The sequence below is a fragment of the Notolepis coatsorum genome (genome assembly GCF_963971535.1).
Source record: "Notolepis coatsorum genome assembly, chromosome: 8".
Classification (NCBI taxonomy): Eukaryota; Metazoa; Chordata; class Actinopteri; order Aulopiformes; family Paralepididae; genus Notolepis; species Notolepis coatsorum.
The window spans coordinates 81,147,651-81,175,124 of NC_140172.1; the positions used below are offsets into that span (position 1 = coordinate 81,147,651).

The 27,474-nt window shown below is 43.6% G+C and overlaps 2 protein-coding genes across 2 annotated transcripts in view; one reads left to right on the plus strand and one right to left on the minus strand.

Annotated features, from left to right (window-relative positions):
• mrpl2 (mitochondrial ribosomal protein L2) overlaps window positions 1-18,149 on the minus strand; it is an 82,841-nt gene extending 64,692 nt beyond the window's left edge. The window contains exons 1-4 of the mRNA XM_084320148.1: window positions 18,086-18,149; window positions 17,614-17,702; window positions 13,663-13,828; window positions 11,941-12,082 (exon numbers count right to left, since the gene is read on the minus strand). Coding sequence (XP_084176274.1) covers window positions 11,941-12,082; window positions 13,663-13,828; window positions 17,614-17,685 — 380 coding nt within the window. The 5' untranslated portion in view covers window positions 17,686-17,702; window positions 18,086-18,149. The remainder of the gene's footprint in view (window positions 1-11,940; window positions 12,083-13,662; window positions 13,829-17,613; window positions 17,703-18,085) is intronic.
• A 34-nt stretch (window positions 18,150-18,183) lies between these two features.
• On the plus strand, window positions 18,184-21,204 carry zw10 (zw10 kinetochore protein). The gene has a single exon (XM_084319862.1). It carries the CDS (start codon window positions 18,313-18,315, stop codon window positions 20,617-20,619), a length of 2,307 nt encoding a protein of 768 aa, XP_084175988.1. The 5' UTR covers window positions 18,184-18,312; the 3' UTR covers window positions 20,620-21,204.
• The last annotated feature ends 6,270 nt before the right edge of the window (window positions 21,205-27,474 follow it).

Genomic DNA, 27,474 nt, shown 5'->3' on the forward strand with positions numbered 1-27,474 from the left:
GGAGATGGAGGAGAGACAGGCTGCAGGAGAAGGAGGAGAAGGACAGGGAACTTCAACTGACCATAGAGAGGATGAGGTTGGAAGCTGGTAGTGGTAGTGCTACCTCCTCTCCAGCTGGGGTTCCCCCGGCTCACTTTAATATCGGCCAGCACGTTTCTCTGGTGCCCATGTTCCGAGAGTCAGAGGTAGAGGCTTATTTTTCTGCTTTTGAGCGGATTGCACAGGCTCTGCATTGGCCGGAGGATATGTGGGTGATTTTACTTCAGACCAGGCTCACTGGCAAAGCCAGTGCAGCGGTTGCGTCATTAACTATGGATGACAGTCAAAATTATAAGCGAGTGAAGAATGCTGTTTTACGTGTGTATGAGTTGGTTCCCGAAGCATATAGACAGCGTTTTCGCTCGCTCAGAAAATCCCCTTCTCAGACAAATACAGATTTCTCCCGTGAACAGAGGAATCTTTTTGAACGATGGTGCGCGGCGAGTAAGGTGCAGGATCTTGCAGCCATGAGCGAGTTAGTACTCATGGAACAATTTAAACTCTGTATGCCCGAACGAACCGTGGTGTATCTGAATGAACAGAAAGTGTCTACTCTCCAAGACGCTGCTGTTTTGGCGGATGAATTGGCGTTGACGCACAAACATGCTTCTGTGCGTAACGATACTGTGTATGTTAAAAGCAGTGCGTTTCCCTCTCGGGAATTACCATTTCGGGGAAATGGCGAGCGTGCGTATCGGCCACGCTCGCCTCCGTCTGAAAAGAGACATTGTAATTACTGTAAGAAGCCAGGTCATTTGGTGGCGGACTGTTATGCATTTGTGCGCGATCGGCAAGATACTAAAAGGCCAGCTCAGAAACCAAAGGGGGTGGGGTTGATTATCACTGTCTCACGCCCAGAGCAGGAGAAACCAGACAGTTTTGTGTCACTGTCGGGTAAAGTCTGTGACCAACGCGAGGTGAGGATCCTTCGTGATACAGGTGGTTCTCAGTCCTTTATTCTGGCGGATGTATTGCCGTTAAATGAGAAGTCGTCTTGTAACTCAAGTGCTATTGTGCGCGGGATAGAAATGGGCTTCACACCCGCTCCGTTACATATGATACATGTGAGATCAGAACTAGTCACAGGTTGTTTTTCCGTGGCGGTTCGTTCCTCTTTTCCGGTAGCCGGAATTGATTTTATCATGGGGAATGATATAGCTGGGGGGAAGGTAATTCCATTTCTGGAGATGGTGGACGCCCCAGTGTCTGAGTTTCTGTGCGATGCGTTGATTAAAAGTCACCCAAATGTTTTTCCTATCTGTGCTGTGACTAGGGCTCAGGAGAGACGAGAGCAGGCGGTGACGCTGCGTGACTCCATCTGTGGTGAGGCTCTCGCTGAGGACAGGTGGCCGTCTAGTGGCGAGATGAAAAGGGGTGTGAGTAGCGTTCAGGGGAAACTGGTAAATCCCAAGTTTTCCGACGTGCCGTTGCCTCTAACGCTTCAAGCGTTGATTGACGCTCAGAAAAATGATTCCTCCCTAACAAGTTGTTTTGCGGCAGTAGCCAGCACTACTGATAGTAGGAAACACACCTTCTTAATAGAGGAAGGGGTGTTGATGCGAACTTGGGTAGCTAGGCCAGGTGTGACAGGCTTAGAGTGTGGGGATGCCTGGAATGTAGTGCAACAGGTTGTATTACCAGTGGAGTGTAGACGTCACGTTTTGATGTTAGCTCATGAACATATTTGGTCTGGGCATTTGGGTATTTCAAAGACTTATGACAGAATACTGCAAAATTTCTTTTGGCCCGGTCTGAAGGCCGATGTGGTAAAATTTTGTAGTACTTGTAGTACATGTCAAATTGTGGGAAAGCCAAATCAGGGGGTTCCTTTAGCTCCCCTGCACCCCATTCCAGCGATAGGGGAACCTTTTGAACATGTGATCATTGACTGTGTTGGCCCCCTGCCTAAGACAAAGGCAGGTCACCAATACATGTTGACTATTATGCGTCTTGCCACCCGTTTCCCAGAGGCGATACCTCTGAGGAAGATTACTGCCCCAGCAATTACCAAGGCATTAAACAAGTTTTTTGCAACTTACGGTTTACCAAAAACCGTGCAAAGTGATCAAGGCTCGAATTTCATGTCTAAGACCTTTAATCAATCGTTACAGGCTTTGGGTATCTGGCACCAGACGCTGAAGGCGATGCTAAAAAAGTTCTGTGTTGATACGGGTTGTGGTTGGGACGAGGGTGTGCCATTTGTACTGTTTGCTATTCGGGATGCTAAACAGGAGTCACTTGGGTTTAGCCCAGCAGAGTTAGTGTTTGGTCACAGTGTGCGTGGTCCATTGAAACTGCTCAAAGAGAAGATGTTGTCTGGTTCTTCTCCTAAATCGACTGTGTTTGATTTTGTCTCCCAGTGCAAGGAGCGTCTCCGCTGTGCGTCCTCGCTGGCTAGGGAGGCCCTCGCCTCTGCCCAGGGGGAGATGAAGGTGAGGTTTGACAAGAAGGCGGTGGGGCGGCAGTTCGAGGCTGGCGATGAAGTGCTGGTTTTGCTGCCCATGCCTGGGTCAGCTCTCTCTGCCCGGTTTGCAGGGCCCTATAAGGTGGAGAGGAAAGTATCAGACACCAATTATGTTATATGTACGCCCGAGAGGCGCAGGAAGACACGGTTGTGTCATATTAACATGTTGAAGAAGTATCTCACCCGTGCTGGTGAGGGTGAGCAGGAGGTGCAGTCTGGCAGCCCAGGAGCTGTTCCAGCTGTTTTGTTAACGTGTGTTAATCCCCTGCCGGACGACGATTTGAAGGCGTTGTCCGAGGGTCAGCAGACGGGGCGTTTGACTAACTCGGAGTTCATGAGTGAGGTCACTGCCCATCTGTTGTATCTGCCCGAGTCACAGAGTGATGATGTACGTCAACTGTTGTTATCCTATCCTGTGTTGTTGTCTGATGTGCCTTCCAGAACGACCGTCCTGGAGCACGATATTGATGTGGGGGGTGCGACCCCCATTAAACAACACGCATATCGGTGTCCGGTGGCGAAGAGGGAGGTGATGAGGAAGGAGGCTGAGTATCTGATGGAACATGGGATGGCTAAGGATAGCCGTAGTCCCTGGAGCTCTCCTTGCCTTTTAGCTCCCAAGGCTGATGGGTCTCCCCGGTTCTGCACTGATTACAGGAAGGTGAACGCGGTGACGGTGCCTGACTCGTTCCCGTTGCCCAGAATGGATGACTGCATCGACAGTATTGGTCCCGCTGTATTTATTACGAAACTCGATCTCCTGAAGGGGTACTGGCAAGTTCCCCTGACAGAGCGAGCATCTGATATTTCGGCGTTCGTTACACCAGACCGTTTTTTGCAATACACCGTTATGGCCTTCGGAATGAGAAACGCACCGGCCACGTTCCAACGTTTGATGCACATGGTGTTGGGGGGTGTGTCTAAGTGCAACGTCTATTTGGACGATGTGGTGGTGTATTCGGACACTTGGGGGGAGCACATTGATAAATTACGGGTGGTTTTTGCACGCTTGGCGGAGGCTTCGTTAACTCTGAACCTCGCCAAGTGTGAGTTTGGGAAAGCCACGGTGACGTACTTGGGGAAGCAGGTGGGTCACGGACAGGTCCGCCCGGTGGACGCTAAGGTGACAGCGATCCTGGCGTATCCGGCTCCTTCCACGAGGCGCGAGCTACGGCGTTTCCTGGGGATGGCAGGGTATTACCGGTGTTTTTGTAGGAATTTTTCTGTGGTGGTGGCTCCCCTCACTTCTTTATGTAGTCCTATAGTACCTTTTGTGTGGTCCGAGGAGTGTCAGTGCGCCTTCGAGGCTGCTAAGTCTCTCCTATGCAGTGCTCCTGTTCTGGCAGCCCCTGACTTTGCGTTGCCCTTTCAGCTGGAGGTCGACGCGAGTGCTGCTGGGGCTGGAGCTGTGCTGTTGCAGGCGGGAGAGGGCGAGGTGCATCATCCGGTTTGCTACTTCTCGGTGAAGTTCAAGCTGCATCAGTTGAACTACTCGACCATCGAGAAGGAGACGCTGGCGATGCTCCTCGCTCTCCAGCACTTCGAGGTGTACGTGGGTTCCAGCGCTATTCTGGTGTTGGTCCACACGGACCACAATCCCCTGGTGTTCTTGGCTCATATGTATAACCACAACCAGAGGTTGATGCGTTGGGCCGTGTTGGTGCAGGGCTACAACATTGTCATCCGTCACAAAAAGGGGGTGGACAATGTTGTGGCCGATGCCTTATCCAGAGGGTAGGTCTGGGGGTACTGCTCTGATGTTGGTTGTATGGGGGAAATAATGTTTTGCTCAACCGGTAGGTTCGCTTCTATGGGGGGAGGTGTCACATACGTGGGTTGTTCATTATCATTATTGCCATATATTTTAACACCATGTAACATCAGGGTAATATATTATTTGTGTTTTCTATGTGTGGTGTTGTGTCATCTCCTAATCGCCTGTTTCTGTTTCCGCAGATGCCACTCATCTCCCTGATTGGATTGGTTGCCCCCGATTGGTGCATCTTCAAGACAGGCAGTGGAGATGGGTGGTTAATAGATTGGGAGGTGGCACACATCGGGGCGTCTCTCTCTGTCATTTGCGGGTGATCATCGTGTTGAGAGGTTGCCCTTGAATTGCCACTGTTATGTGGAATGGTAGTTATGCTGCCCTGTGTTTCCACTGTTGTGTGGAACTGGTTAAATGTGACTGTGTGATGTAGCTTCCAAGGTGAGTATATATATATGTATATATTGTGGCCTCTGTAGCCAAGCCACTGTTTATATATGTATCTATGTACTGCATCTCTCTATTAGAGCCATATGAAATCCGTTTTATTATTTTCCAAATTCCATTTTATTTTTTCCCAAATTCCATTTTTTCCGTTTTAATATTTCAGAATTCTGTATTTTGCCTTTTATGCTCATTTTACCATCAGAAATAGTGTCTAATAAGTGGGAATGAATAAATGTCCACAATTGAATAAGATATAACAGTCCATTTAATGTTTTTAAGTGCTGCAACTCAGAAATACAGTTCAATTTTACACAATATTTTTCAATTAATATTGTGACAAAATAAAAATACATATTTCAAGTGTAAACAATAGATACAGCTAGCTACTACTGACATTATCACAATGACAATGTCAGTAACCTAGCTATATCTATTATATTGTGATGAAATATAGTAATGCATAATTTAGGCACCTTTAGTTTAGTTTATTTCGTTTATAAAGGACAGTGTATAATGGCAATCGTTTGCATTAAACAAATGGATGGGTGCACTAGATTTAGCAAGAAGCTATCATTTCCATCTATAGTCCTATGTACTGTAACGTTTCATAGCTATTTAAGTTTATTTAGATTATAAAGGGCAGTGTATAATGACAATAGTTTGCATTAAACAAATGGATGGGTGCACCAGATTTAGCTAGAACTTCTAGAAGCTATCATTTCCATATAGTCCTATAACGTTACATAGCTATTTAAGTGTATTTAGTTTATAAAGGGCAGTGTATAATGACAATCGTTTGCATTAAACAAATGGATGGGTGCACTAGATTTAGCTAGAAGCTAAACGTCCTAACGTTATAGCTATTTAATCACAATAGTGTCGCAAGTGTTTTTGCGGGTCCAGTCCACGGAACGTTGACAGAATTAGCAAAACACCTCATCACCGGAGGCATAAAAGTCATTAGGATACTGTTCTGCTCTGAATTGAGGGCTTATTGTGGAATTGTTTAGCTTCTTGACGATGTTAACACTGAAGCAGCCAGACGCTTGAGCACCGCGGCTGTGTTGTGTGTAACACGCTGTAGAGTCCCCGCCTCCCCGGTCGCGTGTGCACCAAACGTTCCACCCAAAAACGAAATTTCAGTCCAGATTAGGCCAAATTCTGCAATATTCCACGTTTTGCAGTTGATTCCATTTTTATTGGTTAATTCCGCGATTCCGTCCGCGATTCCGTGAACGCGGATTTCATATGGCTCTACTCTCTATATATATGTTGTGGCCTCTGTAGACACTTTGTGCCTTGTTTGCCACTATTGTGTGGAGCGATTGTTATGTTTACTTGTCACTTTGTGTGACTTACCCTATTGATGTGGGAGTATCCTATTGTTGGCTTTTTGTGCCTAATTGCTACTGTTCCACTGGAACTATTTATTCACTGTGTTGGCTTTAGTGCTGGGTGATAACCCAGTGCCAACCTGGTTGGCTGGTGTCTGAGGACACAGCCCATATTAGCCTTAATTATTATATTTACTTGTCTGTTCTCCAACTACCTTTTTCCCTATTTGTTATATGTTTGTGGGATTACTTCCCCTCTTTTCCCAATAGCCAAGTGAAGGTTTGAATCCCTTCCCTGAGAATAAATATAATTTGAGTGAAGGTTTGAATTCCTTCCCTGAGAATAAATATAATTTACTATTTGAAACAACGCCTTGTGTTCACTTTCTTACCTGCTCGGGACCTTGCTTAATGCACTGCTGGAGGGGCTGGTTTTCACATACGGCCCGCTCCAGCTAATATTCTATATTGTCATTAGACATTACTATGTGACAGGTATCCAAACTCTTGACATTCTGTGTTGTTATTTTGTAGCACAAGTGTTAATCAAATGTTAGTCCGGTTATTTATATTCATGCAGTATGTCAGTCAAATAGAAAATGAATGGGTGAGACTATAATAAAGCATATACAGTAGTACTACATGGTATTGCATGGTACTACATGGCAGTATAGCGTACTACATGATACAACTAGGGATGGGCATTAAAAAAGAAAATCCAGATCGATTGATCGCATGATGTACTTGAGTAGTGATCGATTACTCGTGGAGGAACACAAGTTACTTAACGTTACACAGGTCGAGCTATGCACGCTTAGCTTGCTAATGTTAGATAGCAGTGTTTATAAGGAGTCGTCTGCCAACAAATATGTTGTTTCAACAAATGTTCACAAAATGGATTACCATTCAAATGTTATTGAAGACTCCTATGACCAGTAAGTAGGTACTACATACGTCTTAACTTTTATTAACTACTTTTGACCGCAGAAATATGCGCAAATGTTCTACGTTATATGTGTAAATGTCCGCTATGTGCCGAAAGTCAAGACTCGACAGTGTGTGTGTCCCGACCCCACTTCTCCATGTCCACACGTAGATGAGTTTGGATGTATCCATGAAAAAATTATTTTATCGTATGCACGTTTCGTCCACACGGAACCTCAACATTTGTATCCTAGAATTTTTTTATTTTTTTATATATATCTTTCCCCCCCGCCTAAATATTAAAGGCAACCAACTTGTGTCTAGCCACGCCCAACTTGCGTCTAGCCACGCCACAGCGGCGGCGCGGCAGCAGCAGAGTGGAGCTCCGCTCTGCCGCGGAGCTCTGTCGCGGCAGCATTATGTAGCAGTAATCCCCCCTTTTTTAACATCGACAACTAGCTCAACTGGTAGTGCCGCCTTGCTGTGGATCCTGCGGTCCGTTGGTGACAAGTTCGATTCCCTTCAATTTTTTTTTCTTTTTCTTTTTTAACATGCATTCTTTCGCCGGTTAAGTTTAGGCATGTTAACTTTAAGCATTGTTTCGGAGTTGGTTAAGGTTAAGGTTAGGCATTGTTTCGGAGTTGGTTAAGGTTAGAAGGGTTAAGTTTAGGCGCTGTTAAGGAGCTGGTTAAGGTTAGAGTTTGTCTTAGAGAATGGCAATATTCTTTCGGAGTTGGTTATGGTTAAGGTTAAGGTTAGGCATTGTTTCGGAGTTGGTTAAGGTTAAGGTTAAGGTTAGGCATTGTTTCGGAGTTGGTTAAGGTTAGAAGGGTTAAGTTTAGGCGCTGTTAAGGAGCTGGTTAAGGTTAGAGTTTGTCTTAGAGAATGGCAATAGACAGCCTATTTCCGCGCTGCAGCGCGAGGCAATAGACAGCCTATTTCCGCGCTGCAGCTCTCTCGCGCTGCCGCGGTCACATGGGCGTAGTGGCCAATCAGAGAAACGCTAAACACAAGTTGGTTGCCTAAAATATTCACGCTCCCCCCCCCCCCCCCCCCTCCTTTTTCAGATTTTTCTCCCATCCCACTGTTTAGTCGTTATGCCAATTCCCAAGCCCCTTCCTGGTTGTTGCGCACTCCCCCCTACTGTTGGTCCGGGAGGCCGGAGACTGTCACATGCTTTCCTCCGACGCATGTGCAGCCAGCCTGGCAGCGCAGATTCCCACCGGGAGAGTGTAACGTGTGGAAGGTCACACTACCTCCCTCCAGATCCTACCCTCGCTGTGCAGGCGCCCCGACCGAACTGTAGGGGTCGCTGTCCACAACGCCCAGGACCCACCAATCAGCTTTCCCACCCCTAACACTGCCAATTGTGTTAGTATGAACGACCAGCCAAGCTGATAGCAACGCCGAGAGCTGGATTCGAACCCAGCGTCTCCAACGTTGATGGCGAGCGCCTTGCCCACTACACCACCTAGCCGCCCTATCCTAGACATTTTCAACAAGTCAAAGGAAGACAAATATTAGCTAGCTTAACCCTTTCTCTGCCACGCTTATGTACATTCTTATACCATCCTCTGCCAGCTCTATTTGTCTATGGAGAAGTTCCCCTTCTTTGCAGGGCTATAACTTTTTTTAATTGTATTGCTAAATTGACATTACTATGGCCCATTCAACGTCAATTATCTATCGTTTAGGATGTAGAAATGTTCTACTTTTTCATTCACATATTCATACTAAAATACGGTCTAAAGTATAAATATGTTTTTATCGTGTTCTGCAGCATTCTGCAGAACGTGATTTATAGCCCTAAATGCATTATATTGATGATCAAATACAGTTTGATAGCAATCGGCGCCAGATAAAAAATTTCAAATGTATGTGCTTCTAGAAGTTACTACTTATCATCTGATGTTGACCGGATGGGGGGGGGGGGGGTCGTTTATAATTCCGTGGCCAACGTTAGATGATTCATGTAGTGTGGGTGATATGATCATCAAAGCAGTTTGTATCGAACACGGTAAAAATAAACGCTGAAACTTACCCCAGTCGCCTCGGGCCGTTGGGCGATGAGCGTGGAGCAAAAAGATTGCTATTATGGGATGTTGAAATATGCGATCCATCTCCAGGTTGTATAATAGTATATACGTCCAAATCATGTTGTTTATTGAGTTAGGGTGAGCGATCGATTATCCAGTGTGTCAAGATGGAGTCCCGGGAGCTATAGCGAGTGGTCGGACCGAATTTGGATGAGCACCAGTTTCCGTTTCCGGTTTGCTGTTTGGGCGATCCGCCGATCGGCCACCAGATGGCGCTCTTGAACCGTTGGAGAGTTGAGAGGGGATCAACAGTAGATCTCAAGTCTCCGCGGGAGAAATATGATTGCCATCACAGATTTTTGAAATATTGATCTCAATGACGTGTTACGGCGTCATTGGCAGATTAAAGGGGAACTCCACTTTTTTGGGAAATTAGCTTATTTAACATCTTCCCTGGAGTTAGACAAGAAGATGCATACCTTTTTTGTCTCTGTGCGTGCATTTTAGCTTTGGGAATAGACGCTCCGTTAGCATAGCTTAGCTTCATCACTGGAAGTGAGGCAGGACAGTAGCCTTACAGTGCCTTACAGTGTATTGCAAGGTCTGACATTGACCAAACTTGATATGCATGACCTTGGTGGGCTCTAGGTCAACTCCTGAAAAGGGGGTCAATGTCAGACCTTGCAATCAAAAGTTAGGGGGCGCACTGAAATTATGGCAAGGGTTATTAGCCCCCTAACTTTTGATTGCAAAGTCTGACATTGACCCCCTTTTCAGGAGTTGACCTAGAGCCCACCAAGGTCATGCATATCAAGTTTGGTCAATGTCAGACCTTGCAATACACTGTAAGGCACTGTAAGGCTACTGTCCTGCCTCACTTCCAGTGATGAAGCTAAGCTATGCTAACGGAGCGTCTATTCCCAAAGCTAAAATGCACGCAGAGACAAAAAAGGTATGCATCTTCTTGTCTAACTCCAGGGAAGATGTTAAATAAGCTAATTTCCAAAAAAAGTGGAGTTCCCCTTTAAGCATGGCGAGCAATGACGTGTTACGGCGTCCTTGGCGATTAAAGGGTTAACTAGCGTTAGCTCAAAGCACAGAACCAGACGACACAAGTTGTCAACAATAATACTTCCGGTCGGGGGGTTTCAAAATAAAAGAGCAAAGTCTAAAAAAAAATTTAAGATCGGGTTTTCTCATAGCCGTGAGTAATCGATCAATCGATTACTCACGCCCACCCCTAGATACAACAGGGTACTTCATGTTACTAAAGGATGCTACATGTTACAACTAGGGCTGTCAGTTTATCGCGTTAATTAGATTAATTAATCACACAGCAAATTATCGCGTTATGAAAATTAACTCTAAATGAATTAAAAAAAAAGAATAATAAATCTCATTCATTCCATAAGAACGTAGAATAAACATTTACAAACCCTTTTTTTTTTTTTTTTTAAATGGTCCATTTGCATGTTCTTGGTATCTGATTCTAGGGACATCTATGGATCTCAGGAATGTATTCCCAGTGTCAGAAATATTGTGTCTGTTACTAGGCTTGAGTAAATTGTAATGAACCAAATGAGAATATCAATTCAAATTTTTTATTTTTTACTGTGAATAACACACAAATCTAAGCAAATGAATAAAGGGAAGATTATTAAACAGAGTTTTGTAGATACAGTACTGAATTCTGCCATCTGGACACATGCTATTTGAAATATGATTATAGAATACAAAATATCAGGCCTAAAATGGTTAATGCGATTAAAATGCGATTAATTACAAATCCAGTAATTAATTAGATACATTTTTTTAATCGCCTGACAGCACTAGTTACAACAAAGTACTACATTTTACTAAAGGACACTACATGTTACTAACCTTTTGTATTATGTATATTATTTATGCTTAGCATACACAAAAACCTAACACAGTATTTACCAAAGACAAAAAACATTGTTATGCCAGCCATATTGGATTTCATCTGCAGTCTTGGATGAATTGTGGTATTAATCTTTCCATGCATTATTAATATTGGTCTTGAAATTCTGAAAATAATGATGTATAGGTTTATGTAATAAAAAAATAATAGTTTAAAAGATAAACTTGAATTTCATAACTTTTGAGTTCCATCTCTGCATAGCAGTGAGAGATGGAGAGAGAAACCATATGGATGTACTGAGGTTCAGACAGGTTAAATTAGCGATTTTTTTATTGTTTGTCATGACAAACCAATTACCGGTACATAATCCAACATATGTGTAAAAAACTAACATTCGAGTTGACTGTATATTTTTTTAATGATTCGTTACGAAGAAATCAATACTTCCATTTGTATAAATTACTGGTACCGCTCTGCAATTTTATTTTTCTTTCGATTTGCACTGCATTCTGGGAAATACCATCTCTCCCTTGAAATCGAGCCTGCATCTAGGCACACTCCGTTTGTAGGGGCATCTGGAGGGCTGAAATGTCACTACCCCTTGATCCAAAGTGAAATGGGACAACCCTACACTTCGTGGGAACGCAAATACAGAGGGGTAGGGCGAAGTGGTAGGGCCAAGGGGAGAAATGGGACGCAGCATTAATGTCAGTGTTGAAGGAGGGGTGTTTCAGCTGCAGGGTTAGGGTAATTCTAGGGCAGCGGTTCTCAAACTACGGGTTGCGACCCAGAGTGGAGTCGCGGGTAGGTGACAGTGGCAAGTAAAAAAATGTCTGGCAACATATTTTGGCTAAATATGCCTCGTTTTATAAATGTGTATTAATTAATTCCACTTTGACATTCCATGATACATTAAGTGTGGGGGGTCGCCAAAAAATAAATTCCTAAAAAAAATGGGGTTGTGGTATAAAAAAGTTTGAGAACCTCTGTTCTAGGGAAATCCTATCTGTCATTTAATGTCAGTGTTGAAAGGAGGGGTGTTTCACCTGCAGGGGTCATAACGCACTTCAACCACCTTCTCGTCAAAGGCCTGGTCCTCTTTACCAGCCTCATAGTTCAGCCTCTGGAAGTCTATCCACCGATATCTCTGCTTATGGCCTCCACCAATACCCTGAGTCCGTATCCTTCCTGGAAGACAGTGAAAGATAAGGCAATTATACTACACAGGGTTCCCACAGACATTGCTAAATGAAATTCAAGGACTTTCAAGTACTTTTCCAACACAATTATTTATTTTAACACTTTGAGTGCCATCCACAAGAAATCTCGTTATTTAATCGTTATTTTTTTTATCATCGATTTCCATTAATTTTTCATCAATCTAGCCTCACGTTACCAGTGGGGATCTGTCTGAGCTCGAACAGGGAAAATACCGCCCCCTATCATCTCTCCGGATGGTATTGCACCCATTGGATTGGACTGAATGAAATGGATGGGGAATCCACATTTTACTTGTCAGGCATGTAACCGGAGACGATCCCAGTCATTGCCCACCCTCAGAACAGCGTGGAATATGTGTTACCAGTACCCAGCGTTGGATCAATAAACGTGATCGATATTTGGAATGGCGATCAGGAATTGGAATAATCTTTTTGGAGAACATCTGATCTGAGGTAAGGAATCTATTTTACCAGTCTTGGGATAATCAGAGCTCTTTTCACCTATATCTCAACATGTCCCATATGTGTGTGTGTGGCTGTGAGTGTGTGTGCTGATCAGGAAAAAAGATAATCGATTTTTCAGCCCGCTTCTCTAGCGTGCATAAGTACACATATACTATCGATAATCTAGCGTTTATTTGAAAACGATTCATAAATAGGCCGAAAAATGACAATGTGTTTTGTGTATTCCAGTAAAGCGTGATTCCTGCAGAACCTGTAAAGAAATTTGGAAGTTTAAAAAAACAAGCGTTTTTCAAAATGGTATAAAACGGAAATGAACAGATTAAAAAACAATCCGTTTCGACAATATTGACAGGAAACAAGTCATTGATAAGCGACGGGCGTATTAGACACAGCCATAATTTAAGATATCGTTTATGCGTTCGCAAATGTGATCGCCCTCCCATTGACTACAGCGCTGGCACTCAATCGCTATTTCTGGCACCCCCTGCTGGCACTCAAAGTGTTAAAAGGGCATTTAAAAGGATACAATTCACTTTTAAATGCTGTTTTTATTTATTTTTAAATCTGACCCAATATGTATGGCTTAAAAAAAACAATTTCTTACAATTAGTTATACTTTAGATAAAAAAAAATTATTTCTTGATACCGAACTATTTTATCATGGATGAACAAAACTTTCAATGTGAATGATTGATTCGAATTTCAAGGACTTTTTAAGCACCTTGTTAAAAAATGGGCCGTTTATGGAATCCAGGCCTTGACTTTTTTTGGTAAAAGATCAAGCACTTTAAGCACTTCAAGGACCTTGTGTGAACCCTGACTACACCTCTCTTCTGGTGAAAAGCAGAGTAATGTTGAGAATGCCACGACCACTAACTTATCAAATTAAGACGAGGCGTAGACAAAATAGGGATGAAGACTGAGACCATGAGAAACTAGTCGCCAGACTAGTGTGTAGATTAAATGTATGCATCCAAGTTGCTTGATGCCATCAGCCATTTACATTTACACTACCAGGCTAACGAAAACCATAGATTTAGCCTCCACCCCAGGCCTGGGTGCATCTTTTAGGTCCATTCTGACCTGAGTGATCTCTGCCTCCGGTCTTCTTCATGCCAATGGGCCTGATGGTATACTTCGCTCTCTCTTTCCAGCGGGTTTTGTTCTGCTCCAGGGAGGCGGTTGTGAGGAAGCCTCTGCAGACAGTGTTGTAGACGGACTGAGCTATCAGCATCGTCTGCCCAGCTCCCTGGAAGCACAACACACAACGCCGACACCTTGCTCGTTACAGGGTTCCCACAGACATTGCAAAATGAAATTAAAGGACTTTCCAGTATTTTTCCAAGCACTATTTTTCATTTTAAATGGGCATTTTAAAATGATACAATTCACTTTTAAATGCATTTTTTTCTAAAAAAATATCAAATCCAATATGTATGGCTTAGATTTCTTGATATAGAACAATTTGATCATGGATGAACAAAACATTCAATGAGAATGGTTGATTTGAATTTCAAGGACTTTTGAAGCACCTTGTTAAAAAATGGGCTGTTTTCAAGGAATTCCAAGCCTGATTTTATTTTTTTTTAACACTTTGGCTGCCGGAGGTTAAATTCATGATATACCATCTGTTGCCAGCTCTATTTGTCTATGGATAAGTTCCCCTTCTTTGCAGGGCTATAACCTTTTAAATCCTATTGCTAGATTGCCATTATTAGGGCCCATTCAAAGTCCTATATGTATTGTTCATTGTGTAGCAACGTTAAACTTTTTCATTCACATATTCATAGTAAAATATGGTCTAATGTATAAGTATGTTTTCATCTCTTTCTGCAGCTTTCTCCAGAACGTGATCTATAGCCCCAAATGCATTATATTGATGATGAAATACAGTTTGATGGCAATCGGCGCGATATAAAAAATTTCAATTGGACGTACTTCTAGAAGTTTCTACGTATCATATGATGTTGACCGGATGGGCGGGGGATCGTTTATAATTCCGTGGGCAGCGTTATATCATTCATCTAGTGTGGGTCATATGTTCATCAGAGCAGTTTATATCGAACACGTTCAAAAATAACGCTGAATCTTACCGTATCTTCCTCGCGCCGTTGGACGATCAGCGTGGTGTAGACCGTTTTCGATTATGGGATGTTTATCCAGATGAACCATTTTCAGGTTGTATAATGGTATATACGTCCAAATCATGTTGTTTATCGAGTTATTGGCAACGGATCGCTGTGTGTTGTGACGAGCTCGAGTCCCGGGACATGTACCGAGTGCCCGGAAGTGGTGTGGGTGAATAGCACATCGTCCAAGTGGCTTCCTGTTGGGCGATTGCGCCGATCGGCCACCAGATGGCACTCTTGAACCGCTGGAGGGTTCGGTGGGGCTTTTTGGTGGGTCTCAGGCCAGCGGATGGGAAATATGAATCCGATCACAGATTTTTGAAATATTGATATCAAAGACGAGTTACGGCGTCTTCGGCACCTTGAGCATGGCGGGGAAGGACGCCTAAAACGTCTTCTGGCAGTTAAAGTGTTAAGCACTTTAAGCACTTCAAGGACGTTGTGAGAACCCTGTTGTTAATAAGAGTACCAACTCCGTTTGACCTTTTCAGTTTTCAAACTTTATTTGTACTTTCTGTACAGAGTACTTTCTGGTCATATATCACATTCAAACTCCCAAGTGATTTGGATTGGTTTTACAACTGCAAATACATGGGGTATCCAAAGAATTTCAAAACCGACTTACATGGTTCTTCAGTACAAGGGTTCAAGTTATCTGAATATTGGAAAGGGACAATTGTTGTTGTTTTATCATTTTTATTGCTTTGTTAGGAATCAACATTGGCAAAGTGCAGTATGCAGCCAAGCTGCTGATGAAGCCTACACCTAAGTACACAAAAACAACCCCCCTCCCCTGAATCCCATTTAGTAGCTAGTTATTTTCCTATCAATTAATCGTGCATGTGTGGATAACTGAATGGATCAGTTGAGTGACTGAATGAATGAATGAGAGGGCTAATTGTTTACATACAAAAAGTAAGAGTTCATCATGTGGGCAGCTGTTTACATGTCTAACGACCATGCACTCCACCTTTCTTATGCACAGGTGTGTGGATGAAATGCATACATTGAACTTCTTTGTTACAATCAGTCAATTACGAAAAGCTATAAGGCTAAAATAAAATGTTTCCCCTTGAATGCATTTTCAAAAAGGTACACAAGATCCTTCAAACTGATCAACATGTAAATCTGGTTGAGTTTCTCATTGGCTACATCAACGTGCACAGCAATAATGTGACTGTAATGCCATTAAAAAGGAACACACCAATGTTATGCCAAACTGGTATCCATCTTCTTGTATGACTCTGGAGAAGACGGCTCATTTCCCATAATGTTGGCCTGTTCCTTTAAGCCAATAATACAAGTATGGCACAAGCCATGTAAACATCATACTCTGATTATGTTAATGTGAGTAGCATTACGCAGTAACACATGTACAGTTTCTACGTCAAAATGTATATACCGGTACTCTCTTTTCTGGACTCTTTTTGTATCACAAACAGTACTGTATTTGCAAATCTGGTATGTCATAAATGTATAGATGTAGCAGTACTGTCTATCTGTATGTCGTGTGTGTCATATATGTTATGATTAATTGAAAATGGGGGACCCTGATGTAAACAAGACGAAAGTCTTTCTCTGGTCTGCATCCCCTTAACAATTGTATGTATTGAGCTGTACTGTACCCATTCTGCAATCTGTTATTAAAGTTTTCAATCACTCAATCAATCAATGGTTTACTCCAATCATAATTTGCATTATAAAGACATTTATACACATTAGTCACATTTCTCCAACTGTGGTCATGTTACGCATGCTGCCTGGGAATGGGAACAGTTGATGCTACAAAAGTTTAAGAATAAAAATCTAGGGCGGCTAGGTAGTGTAGTGGGCAAGGCGCTCGCCATTAACGCTGGAGACGCTGGGTTCGAATCCAGCTCTCGGCGTTGCTATCAGCTTGGCTGGTCGTTCATACTAACACAATTGGCAGTGTTAGGGGTGGGAAAGCTGATGGGTGGGTCCTGGGCGTTGTGGACAGCGACCCCTACAGTTCGGTCGGGGCGCCTGCTCAGCAAGGGTAGGATCTGGAGAGAGGTAGTGCGACCTTCCACACGTTACACTCTCCCGGTGAGAATCTGCGCGGCCAGGCTGGCTGCCGGCTGGCTGCACATGCGTCGGAGGAAAGCATGTGACAGTCTCCGGCCTCTCGGACCAACAGTAGGGGAAAGTGCGCAACAACCAGGAAGGGGGTTGGGAATTGGCATAAAAAGAAGGTGGGGGAAAAAGATTAAAAAAAAAAAAAAAAAAAAAATGAAATTAAATGTGAATGTCCCACGGTTGTGGCAAAACAAATTCTCAAAGCTCAAAAATCACCTTTCACGGGCTTCCATTGTCCTTTGGCCGATTGTCCTACGGATCGACATAAAACACGAACTGCGATACATTTGACAGGAGAGCATACTGAGACCGGTAAGATTACACCCCGAGCTTCCCTTCTCAGAAAAGCACATTTATCGTTGTTTTTGCAAAGGATTTATGATTGCCTATTGTTTGCTATTGTAGCCCAGTGCAGGGAAATTGTAGTTAGCTCAACCCCCCCCCCCCCCCCCCCCACGGCCCACCCCACCTACCCAACCTCCTCCAATTAACAGTTTCTTCCCCCTCAAATGTATATACTTTCAAATGTATAATGTATATACTCTCTTTTTAGAAACTATGTCTATTAATCAGAGTTTCCAACGCCAGGGTCTATATGACAGGCGTTGTACTCTATTTGTAGATCTGGAATGTCTGGATGTAACAGTACTAGATGAATTGAAAATGGGGGACCCTGATGTAAACAAGACGAAAGTCTTTCTCTGGTCTGCATCCCCTTAACAATTGTGTGTATTGAGCCGTACTGTATTGTACCCATTCTGCAATCTGTTAATAAAATGTTCATCAATCAATCAAAGCCATTGTGTACCTGTGGAGACAACAGAGCAGGCTGGGAGACAGATAGGCAGCGCAGGGCTCCAACTAAAGATGACAGCAACATGACGGTGGTGTTCAACCCTAGACATGGGGGACAAAGAAAACACATTCTCAAATGTTAGTCCAGTAATAATAATAAATCATATAAGTAAAGTTATAGAATTGATTGATTGATTGAATTCAATCGATTGGATAACCTTCGTTACGTTACGTAGTGGTTTGTGATTGTCCTGAACGGGGCTACTACTATTATTATTAACGCATCAACATGGAATCAACATAAATGTATGGTAACTAACAACCACATCAGGGTCATATTCTTGAGGACAACGCTAAGCTACAAAACACCGTATTCAAGTAACGTAACGTAACCAGACATTTGCTAGCTATATTGTTAGCGAACTACAATAACTAAATAACAGAGATATGCATAGTTTGATTTGACCAGCTAACGTTAATCGTACAACGGGTTAGGGTTTCATCCTCTCCTCTGGCGACGTCCTTCCTTCACTACCAGCACGCTATGTCGCACAATTGATGACGTCTATTTGATGCACCGGGGTAAATACGTGGATCTGAGCGCCAACAGTTGTTATTTTACAGGCTAAGTTTGGAAAGCACAGCATATTACCGGAGGTTTGATTGAATTAGTGTACTCGTGTTATTGTTTGTAAACGTTTTAAAGGGCAACATGACATCATTTGTGACCGACGTGCTTGCTAGCTCTGGAAAACTAGAGAAAGAGGACCTCTCCAGTAAAATAGGCAAGATGTCCCGCAAAGTGGAGGACACCAAGGCAGAAGTGTGTGACGTGATCAACAGGAGGTACAGTGAATTTCTGCCCAGTCTCCAAAGCTCTGAGCAGCTTATGGGAAAAGTGAATGATGTGTCCAGAGAAATGGATGCGCTCACGAACTGCATTGGGACTGAGTTGCAGGATAACATACATGTGGCTGTGGCTGATTATACCTCGCTGAAACAGAAGTTGGAAAGAAACAGCAGAATTCTGGCCATGCTAGGACACCTATCAGAATTTCACTGTGCGATGGAAGAGTACAACAGAGCCTTACAGGAAAAGAAGTATGTAACTGCAGCCAAACAGTTACAAAAGATGCAGGGCAGCGTGGAATCTCTAAAGTCCTGGAGAAACCAAGAGCAGGCCCTGCCGAGAACACTGAACTTTGAACTGACCGTCATGAGGGAGAACTTAATCTACCACCTGGGAGATGAGTGGAAGAGCCTAGTGGTCTGGAAACTACCTGCCTCTAAAGCGACGACGGGCATGGAATCCTTTGTGAACACAGAGCTGCAGCTGACCCTGGGCAGCGGTAAGGAAGGCGACCAGGCTCCTCACACCCTCCTGTGCTCAATCCTCCAAGCGCTAGCCATCCAGGGAGAACTCCAGCACAAGATAAAACTCTTCAGTCAGGTGCTGTTGAAGAACATACTGAAGCCGTTGGTGGTCTACCCAGCACTGGAGGTCACGGTGAGCGAGCAGCGGGGAGAGGGGACCACCTTGGCCTTACAGTGTCTAGGGGACAGCCACGAAGAGAACTCCTGCCCCTCTCAAGTCTACATCAAGCTGCTGTTGGTGTTCCGAACACTCCACACGCACCTACTGGACGTGTCAGCGGGACCATATATGGTCTCTACCATCCTGGGAGAGCTGATCTGGGAGGAACTGTCCCACTGCCTCATCCACGAATCTCTGGTTTACTCCATCCCGACTAACATCAATCAGCTGGAGGATTATGGCATGGTGATCAAAGAGACGGAGGAGTTTGAGAAGTCACTGAAGGAGATGGGATACCTGCAGGGGGATTCTACGGAGCTGCTGGAGTACGCAAGGAATGTCAACTGTCACTTCGCCAACAAGAAGTGCAGGGATGTCATCGTGGCCGCGCGCAAGCTCATGACCTCCAAGATGCACGACACTGTCAAACTGATGCCAGACTCCAAGCTGCCCCTGCCCAAGCTGTCCCATTCAGGTTCAGGCCAGAAGGGGCAACAGAAGGCGCCTGCCAGAGAGGAAGTGAAGCTGGAGAATGAGAAGCAGCTGTCTGACAGAATCCTGGGCTTGCCTGCCTGTCGCATCAGCACCTCTGTACAGCAGCTGATGGAGCTGGCCCTCGCCACCATGTCTGAGGCCGTGGGGAGCTCCAGGCAATGCTCCATTCAGCTGTTTTTCACCGTGAGAGATGTATTCCAGCTGTTCTTAGATGTGGTGCCCACCTACCACAAAGAGAACCTTCTGAAGTTCCCCCACCTAGCTGCTGTCCAGCATAACAACTGCATGTACCTGGCCCACCACCTCCTTACCCTGGGTCACCAGTTCAGGCCACACCTACCAGCGCCCCTCAGTGACGGAGTCACCACCTTCGTTGACATGGTGCCCGCTTTCAGGAAACTGGCCGCCCAGTGCTTCCTGGCCCAGCTGAACGTCCAACGAGCTGAGATACTGGAGAGACTGTCCACCGCTCGCAACTTCTCCAACTTGGATGACGAAGGCAACTACTCCACCGCCAGCAAGGCAGTCCGACAGGTGATGCACCAGTTGAAGCAGCTGGGCACGGTGTGGCAGGATGTCCTCCCAGTCTCCATCCACTGTAAAGCCATGGGAACTCTCCTCAATACAGCCGTCTCTGAGGTCATGGCCAAGATCATGATTCTAGAGGATATTTCATCCGAGGATGGAGAGCACCTCCACATGCTCTGTCAGTCCCTGATTGACGAAGGTCCTCTGGTCTTCACCCCCCTGCCTGAGGAGAAGAAGAACAGAAAGTACCAAGAGGAAGTGCCCCTCTATGTCAGAAAGTGGATGGCCTTCAAGGAACTGGCCATTGTACTGCGTGCCAGCCTCCAGGAAGTTGTCAACAGATGGGCGGAGGGCAAGGGGCCCTTGGCAATGGAGTTCTCCAGCTCTGAGATGAAGAGTCTAATCAGGGCCTTGTTTCAGAACACAGAGAGAAGAGCCCTAGCACTCGCCAAGATCACATAAACATCAAAAACAATCTCTCAAAACCTCTGCTTGTTGATGACTATTTTCTTTATATCATTTAGGTGACTTTTAACTTTAAAAAATTTAACTCTACTCTCTTTTTCCACTGGTGATGATGATAGTGACTACTAAGTATTGGCTGATGATCAATTGCTTAAAACTGGAGTTTGAGAGACTTAAGACCATTCGTTTTGGTTAACTGGACAAGAATTATTTAAATATATTTAAATAATCTATTAGAGAGATCTAACATCCTTCTGTGTGGAATAAAAAAAAAATCATGAAATCGATTATCTTTGCTTTGATTGCTGACTGATAACAGATGACTCTCTGTATTGGACTCTTGCTGTCAAGATATTCTATTGGTTCGCTATCAGTGCATCCCTAGTTGATGACGCTAGTACTCATTAAACCAAAACACATTGTTTAATTTATCAAATGCATGGGCATCTGAAAATAACCCTAACCCAGTTCACTTCACTTTGTGAAAATATAGGATTTGCATTTGACAGCAGTGGGGGCTTAATATAACTTCTCGCTTTTTTGTTAATAATATCTTTAATATTATCTCAATAAAAAAATATTTTAAAAGGGTAGTGTTCTTCCATCCTTATTTTACATTGCCCAAAACAACGATTCATCATTAATAGGCTTTTATTTGAGACATCAGATTGGTCTACCTAAGGATTTTAGGTTTGGAACTGTTCATTTGTCATGAGAATAATCTTTACAAGATTAAGCAGGTACTGTTACATCTCACTTGGCCACTTATATGCCTTGGAATGTCAGAGATTAATAATTAATTAGACCCTGAGAGGATTTTCAATTATGTATTGAAATATTTGTGTGTGTAAAGCCTCTTGCCAGGCTATCGTTGCAAATAGGAATTATATATATATATGTTTAAATGTCTATATCCATTTTTCCTATTTGCAATGATAGCCCAGCAAGAAGCTTTTTTGGGAGCCATTGTCTATTTATCCAGCAAAGGACTGACTGAGCACATTTGCTCTCAGCAATGTTCTACTTCACTCAAACTTATATCAATGTAATGCAATAATAATACAGTAGATATACTTCACTCGCATGTTAAGGTAATGTAATAATACAGTAGATACTAGATATACTTCACTCGCATGTTAAGTTAATGTAATAATACAGTAGATATACTTCACTCACATGTTAAGGTAATGTAATAATAATACAGTAGATATACTTCACTCACATGTTAAGGTAATGCAATAATAATACAGTAGAGATATACTTCACTCGCATGTTAAGGTAATGCAATAATAATACAGTAGATATACTTCACTCACATGTTAAGGTAATGCAATAATAATACAGTAGATATACTTCACTCACATGTTAAGGTAATGCAATAATAATACAGTAGATATAGATATACTTCACTCACATGTTAAGGTAATACAATAATACAGCAGATGTACTTCTCACATGTTAACGTAATACAATGATAATACTGTAGATGGCAGTAGTGCAACACTTTGGTACTTGGGTTGTTTCAAGGAAGTTACAGTCAGTTACTGTTTGACATGAGCATTCCACTAAATAAAGTGTGTTAGGATGGTGGAAGTGACTGTTAAAGCACTCTAGGGATTTATATGTATATTAATATTATTATTTATTTAATATTTTAGAATATATAATACTTTTTGGAGTTCAGAACTGATAATACTACTATAGAATATAGCTCATTTGGGTAATGCAAATATTCTGTGTTCACAAAATAATTCTGTTATATATATTGATCACATCACAGGTTTGAGTCTTAGTTCTCTAGTTCCTGGCTTTGACAGACAGTTGTTTATGTTCAGACATATTGATTAGGCTGTACTGATGTCCTTGACCAGCGGTTCTCAAAATACAGGTCGCGACCCAAAGTGGGGTGGTGGGTAGGTGAAAGTGGGGTCGCGCATTGGCAATCAATATTTTTTTTGGCAACATATTTTGGCTAAATGCCTAGTTTTATAAATGTGTATTGATAACATAGTGCTTTAATTAAATGTTCTAGTAAATATGCATGATCATATTCAACAACGTGTGCTTTTATTTTGATATTCCTTAATTCCACGTTGAATCCTATAATAAAATGGGGTCATGGTATAAAAAAGTTTGAGAACCCCTGTCCTAGACCATAGAAATAACATTCATTCTTAAAAATGATTGCATCTCTCACTGTAAAATGCGATGTATAAATGATGGTCGCTATTAGCAAGCACAGGGACGCCAGAGGTTGCTACTACTGTTTGCCGTTTCTCCCTCAATTGTATATTTTCACCTTACTGCAGAAATGTAGTGTATACAGACAGATGTGGATATATATATATACACACACACAGTAAGAATAAATATCTCGGCTAAGAACCTCACATCACCATGTCCTCCACCCCCCCCCCCCCCCCCCCTCTCTCTCTCTGCCGAAGACTTTGCCATATTCTATGAGAAAAGGGTAGAGAATAGCCGCAGTTGCTTCTCCCAACCCCCACCCATTCCAAATGCTGAATCAAAAGCCTCATATTTTACTCTGTCATCTTTCTCTCCCATTACAAAGGCCGAAGCATTGACACTGGTAACGTTGAACCGTCCCACTACATGCCAGCTGGACCAGTTACCCTCCCTCCCCACTCCTCCAGAGCATAGCACCAGACATCCTCCCTTTCCTAACTGCAACCATCAACTCCTCTCCCAACTCCGGGGTGGTCCCCACCTCCCTAAAACAAGCTACGTAGATTTACATCGCTCATCAAAAAAACAACCTTGAACCCCACTGTCATAGATAACGTCACCGATCTCTCTTCTTTCCCTCCTCTCTAAATGATTTGAACGTGCTGTATCCAACCAGCTCACTGATGATCTCTTACAGAACTACCTCTTAGATCCTAATCAGTCAGGCTTCAGGACTGGTCACTCTACATAGACGGAGTGAAAGGCCTCTCCTCCGTCCTGATTCTCCTCTACCTGTCAGCAGCCTTCTACACAGTCAACCATCAGATCCTCCTCGCATCCAGAGTTGTAGGCTCTGCACTGGCATGGCTGTCATCCTACCTTGACAACCGCTCCTACCTAGTATCATGGAGAGGAACCCTGTCAGCTCCCCGCCACCTACAGACAGGTGTTCCCAAGGGCTCGGTCCTTGGATCCCTCCTCTTCTCTCTACACTAAATCTCTGGGTAACATTATCACGTCTCATGCCTTCTCATATCACTGCTTTGATTGATTGATTGAAAACTTTATTAACAGATTGCAGAATGGGTACAATATAGTACAGCTCAATAAAAAACAATTGTTAAGGGGATGGAGACCAGAAAAAGACTTTCGTCTTGTTTACAGCAGGGTCCCCCATTTTCAATTCATCAAGACATTTATGACATACAAGATATACAAATATACAGTACTGTTTAAGAGAAAGAGATCATAAAAAAATATACATTGGAGGGGGAAGAAACTGTACATTGGAGGGGGTTGGGTGGGGGGATCGGTTGGACATTTACCGGGCCAGTTTCGAATTGCAGCCACCCGTAGGTGCTCTGTTGAGAGAGGTTTTGAAGGGTAGGGATTCACATTATTTTACGGCTGTGGGTAGGGCGTTCCACATTGTAGTGGCATAATAATTGCGAAACGTGTTTAGTCCCTTGTTTGAGCCGAATCTGGGTTGAACATGATTTGTGGAACTCCCTCTGGTGTTGTGGTCGTGGAATTCACTGACCTTTGGGAAGTATTTCGACATGTAGGCTACATGGGTATCTTAGTGGTATTGTATCTTGTAGACCAGGCCCATTGCAAGTTGCTGTACTCTGTCGTCTACTCTAAGCCATCCTAGGTTGTCAAAATGGTCAGGGGTGAGGTGGGTTTTAGGAGTAAGGTCAAGCAGTAGTCTGACCAGTTTGTTTTGTGATGTTTGTAGTCTTGTTTTTAGGGCCTTTGAGGTGCTTTGGTACCATGAGGTGCAAGCATAGTCGTAGTACCCTTGTATGAGTGCTCCTGTTACCAGAGAGGAGATCCGGTACAAGAATCTTGTTTGTTGGTTGACTTTTTTTATTACATTGGTTGCCATTTTGTCACAGGAAAGATTTGCCTCTAGGATGGAACCCAGGTAGGTAATTTCATCTTTCCTTGTGACAATATTGTCACCCACTGTAACAGAGAAGCCTTTGGCCTTGCTGAGTTTGTTATTTGATCCAAAGAGAATGGACTTTGTTTTACCCAGGTGTAATGATAGTTTGTTATCAGCGAGCCAGGTGCAGATTCTGCCGAGTTCAGAGCTGAGGGCCATGCCAATGACACTCAACTCTTCCTCTCCTTTCCTCCCTCAGATATCCAAGTCTCTGAGCAGATCTCGGCCTGCCTGTCCAACATTTTCGCCTGGATGACAACCAACCACCTCAAACTTACTTCACCTGCCGGCCAAATCCTCTCTGCTGACCGACCTTTCGATCACAAGTGGAGAATGTAGCTGTGGCTTCATCCCAAATCGCCAAGAACCTAGGTGTAGTCCTTGATGACCGGCTGAACTTCTTCACTCACATGACCGCAACAACCAGAACCTAAACCCCTCCACTTTACATCTTCTGGCCGCCTTAGACCCACTCCTATCCGAGCTCTGGGGGGCGTCATCAAAGAGAATCCGGCTATTCTCGGTTCTTGCTCCACAATGGTGGAACGAACTTCCCACCACAGTCAGGACAGCCTAAACCCGACCAATTTTCCGCCGTCAACTGATATTGATTGAAAGTTTGAAACATTTATTCAATCAATATCTGAAATGGAAAAATAAATAAATAAGAAAATTAAATATATATATTTTTTTAGTAACCTTTGTACTGTCTTTTACTATCATGCACTTTGTTACTAAATACTCTTCCTTGCCTATATATATTACCTACTATGCTATTATGTCTTTACTACTATGCACTCAAGACTGTAGCACCCAGGCTCAACACTGTTTGACGAACATTGTTACTTAGCTGAAAGAGTACCCTTCCTGCTTACCTGTTGTTGTAAGGTTGAGTAGTCAACAGAGTTCATATGGTATAGGTTGAGTATAGGCAACAGTTCATATAGTATACAGTAGGTTGCAACAGAGTTCATATGTGATAGGTTGACTGGCAACAGTTCATATGGTATAGCAGGGGTAGGCAACCCTAGGCACGCGGGGGCATTTTCATTGGCACAGGGGGCAGCATAAAAAAATAACAATTTTTTTATTTTTTATTTTTTACTTCGCTTTGAAATATTATAGTGAAATATTTTGCACTGTTGTCGCATTTATCTTGTTGAAATCCTCCTACAGGTTCTTTTTTGTAAGTCGACTGTTTTGCACACCCCTATGACAGCTATACAGCTGTTCCCATGGTGCTCAGCTGTCAGCAGTCAGCTGGCCTCCCGCGCCCGCGCACAGTTCCCAGGTAATCACACAGTGCTGCGGTTGCATTCTGTATGTGCCATCTTTCATGATGGCAACCCCGCTAAGAAAGTTAAAGCAAAGGAAATTCGGGCATTCCAGCCCTCGTGGACAGACGACTACGGGTTTGTGTGTCAGAAGGACCGTGCTGTGTGTACTTTATGTTTAGAAAATGTAGTTTGCAGAACATCAGGTGTGAAACGCCATTTTGAGACGAAGCATCAAAAAAGTTAAGGCAGAATCGATTAAACGTGCTGTAGCCAGGTATGGAAAGCAAGCCAGCACCCTCAAAGTGTTCACGACTGCTAAAAACCACGCAACTGAAGCAAGCTATCGCATTGCTCATGGCATTGCGAAATGTGGAAAGCCATTCACTGATGGCGAGTATATCAAGGAGGCTTTTCTCTGTAGCTCAGATGTTTTGTTTGAAGGCTTTCCAAACAAAGAGACAATCAAATCAAGGATAAAAGATATCCCCATGTCAGCTTGAAGTATCGAGCGACGCATCAACGAAATGTCAGAAAATATCAGAGAACAGCAAACAGCTGGATTAAAAGATGCTCCGGTATGCAGCTTAAAGTGACCAACTACAGCCCCCAGATAACGGAGCTCAGTAAAGCAAAACTGTTTGTCTGCATTGCACCCCCGCCCAACTCAGATTTAGGGTTGATACAACCATCATAATAATATTGTTTTTTATTTCTTTTGATTATCTTTTCCCCCCTCCTTTTTCCGATTTTTCTCCCATCCCACTGTTAGTCGTTATGCCAATTCCCAACCCCCTTCCTGGTTGTTGCGCACTTTCCCCTACTGTTGGTCCGAGAGGCCGGAGACTGTCACATGCTTTCCTCCGACGCATGTGCAGCCAGCCTGGCCGCGCAGATTCTCACTGGGAGAGTGTAACGTGTGGGAGGCCGCACTACCTCTCTCCAGATCCTACCCTCGCTGAGCAGGCGCCCCGACCGAACTGTAGGGGTCGCTGTCCACAACGCCCAGGACCCACCGGCCAGCTTTCCCCACCCCCTAATACTGCCAATTGTATTAGTGTGAACGGCCAGCCAAGCTGGTGACAACGCTGGGAGGCCTAAATATTAAAGGCAACCAACTTGTGTCTAACCACGCCCAACTTGCGTCTAGCCACGCCCCCGCGGCGACGCGGCAGCAGCAGAGCGGAGCTCATTATATGCCAGTAACCGCCCCTTATTCAGTATCCAGAAATAGCTCAATTGGCAAAGCTGCATGGCTGTGGATCCTACGGCTTGTTGCTCGCTAGTTCGATTCCCTTCAATTTCTTTTTTTTTTAACGTGCATTCGCATTCTTTCGCCGTTAAGTTTAGGCATAACTTTAAGCATTGTTTCGGAGTTGGTTAAGGTTAGGCATTGTTTCGGAGTTGCTTAAGGTTAGAAGGGTTAAGTTTAGGCGCTGTTAA